This window comes from Bactrocera latifrons, unplaced genomic scaffold (assembly GCF_001853355.1).
Source record: "Bactrocera latifrons isolate USDA-ARS-PBARC rearing strain unplaced genomic scaffold, ASM185335v1 scaffold_270, whole genome shotgun sequence".
NCBI lineage: Eukaryota > Metazoa > Arthropoda > Insecta > Diptera > Tephritidae > Bactrocera > Bactrocera latifrons.
In genome coordinates, this window is record NW_017536297.1 from 351,801 (window position 1) to 354,300 (window position 2,500).

The 2,500-nt window shown below is 36.8% G+C and overlaps 1 protein-coding gene across 1 annotated transcript; it reads right to left on the reverse strand.

Annotated features, from left to right (window-relative positions):
- LOC108969967 (angiopoietin-related protein 2-like) lies at positions 1 to 1,398 on the reverse strand. The gene is made up of 6 exons (XM_018935021.1): positions 1,181 to 1,398; positions 1,074 to 1,112; positions 971 to 1,009; positions 860 to 898; positions 264 to 791; positions 1 to 210 (listed from the first exon to the last, which is right to left on the reverse strand). The coding sequence occupies exons 1-6, from the start codon at positions 1,375 to 1,377 to the stop codon at positions 57 to 59; spliced, it is 996 nt and encodes a 331-aa protein (XP_018790566.1). The 5' UTR covers positions 1,378 to 1,398; the 3' UTR covers positions 1 to 56.
- Positions 1,399 to 2,500: the final 1,102 nt, after the last annotated feature.

Genomic DNA, 2,500 nt, shown 5'->3' on the forward strand with positions numbered 1-2,500 from the left:
ATTGTTAATATATAAGTTTTCGGTAATAAGGCATACATTTGAAATGGATTATTTTATTAGATACATGCAAAATCATTGCTTAACGTTAATTGTCTCCATAAATTAGGGGTTGGTCGTATCATCATTTGCGCATATAATAGAGGTTCCTCTTTTCTTAAGTTATTCCAGTTCACACCATATTTACCACGTGGGTAGACTCCATTTAGGTGACTGAAACATAAAATATAGATCACCACAAAMGCTTACTAGCAAAAGGTGTTTACCTATTATAGCATTTGTGAAACCACCAAGCACCCCTATGCACCTTTGCACAATTCCTTTCAGAATCATCATTATCGCGATCATGCGTGGAAAATTTCTTTCCTAAATGCTTTTTTAAGGAATCGCCAGCATTGCCGCTATATTTACCTAATCTCTCTAAAGCATAGCTCTCCGACTCGTTACCAATACGGAACTCTGAATATTTTGCAAAGTATACCTTACCGGAAAGTCGTTTTATATAAACATACAACTCCTGTTCACAGCTGTTAGTGAGCGCATACATATTTTCCAAACCGATCCAATAGTCTCCCGTTATGTCACCAAATCCCTTTTTATAGTCTTCCCATTTTCTATAAAAATTTATTGTTTCACTTTTACGGCGTAGAATAACTATCCATCCCCCAAAATCAATATCCTCCTCACAAAACACCTCCAAGTCTTTGATATTRTACTTTTCTATCTGAATTTTATAAACGCCATTCTTCAAGTTGTTTGCTGCAGCTTCCATACAACTAGACGGTGTTGATGCGCTGAAATAAACAGAAAGTAATTACTTACCACCGATGCCTAGTAATCATCCACTAGGTAATTATTTTACCTGCTTGCAAGTAAATGGTGTGTGGTTGGTGTTGAAGTGCTGAAATAAAGAGTTAGTAATTACGAGTACTGCCCCCAAGTCCAATAATCATCAACTATGTAATCCTTTTACCTAATCCCAAGTAACCGATCTTCGTTTGGTGTGGAAGTGCTGAAATAAAGAGTTAGTAATTACGACCATGGCCAGTAATCATCAACTAGGTAATCACATTTACCTGCTAACAAGTAATCGATCTTGGTTTGGTGTTGAATTGCTGAAATAAAGAGTTAGTAATTACGAGTACCCATGGCCAGTAATCATCAACGAGGTAATCGCTTTTACCTGTTTCCAAATAACACACTATTTGCTTCCGTATTATTAAGCCCACCGTTCAGGTTTTTTATAGCGGAACCTATGTTCATAACACAATTGCAATTGCAATCGCAGACTTTACTTGTGTCATTATCCTTGCCGACGCAAAATCTGATTTGAAAAAGTAAAACACAATGCGTCAATATAATGAAAACAAAGCGAAACATTTTGCCGTGAGAAATGCGAACTCTTCGGCGCTGAATGAGAACTAAGTTCATTTACTCAATTTATTAAAATAATATACTTATGGTTTACTYAAGACTTATGTTGTTACTTAAAATGCGAAATAACTTAACATCACTTTCATTAAGTTTACAAGAGGAGGAAAAACTATATAAAAAGAAGCTACTCATATTGGAAGAAAATTTTAATTCAATTATATCCAATGAAAGCTTTAACTTTTGTATATATGTATGTATATTTGGGATATACTATAGTGAATSGTAAGCAATAGAAAAATCAATTTCTATTTATTGATGATACGTTGTTTTGCATTTTAGCTGACGATATATATAGGACATATTCCCAAGTGCAGCTGTTTATAAAAGAATGCGTAATTTATGGAGTATTGTGATAAGTATTTTATAATTATGTACTGACTCAGTTTCGTGACATTGAATATCAGTTAACACTAATCAAACAATTGTATATAAGGTTGTCAAATAACTCCTTTCCACTTTTTTGCTCTTTATGCAATGCTTTATAAAAAGTGTTACAGTGATCGGATTTAGTTCAACTATTTTTGAGTTCAGCTTTACAACCAACAAGGGCCTTCGCCATGGACAGGAACAGGTTGTAATCACTTGGCGCTATGTCCGGGCTATATGTTGGACGTGATAAAACCTTCCGTCCGAGCTCCCGTAGTTTTTGACGAGTCATCAACGATGTGTGTGGGCTGACGTTATCCTGTTGGAACACTACACTCTTCCTGTTGGCCAATTCTAGACGCGTTTTAACGCAGTCGATGGATGGCCTCTGGCCATTTGAGAGCAGCTCATAGTGGAAGATTCCCTTCGAATCCCACCAAACACACAGCGATTCACCGACATTCAACCACGACCATTTTCGCTTGATTTTGTCCATTGTCCATCCATTTTTCCTTGCCAGTCACCATTCGCTTCAAAAAATGGGTCGAGTTCATTTCGTTTCAGCAGTATTTCGAAGACGGTTCGGTGACTAACTCTCAYCTTCTGGGCGATGTTATGAGATGCCACACGCTGGTCTAACTCGATGTTTTCCATGATTTGGCTTATCCATGGTGTCGTTTTCCTCCGTTCTGAATCGTCGAAA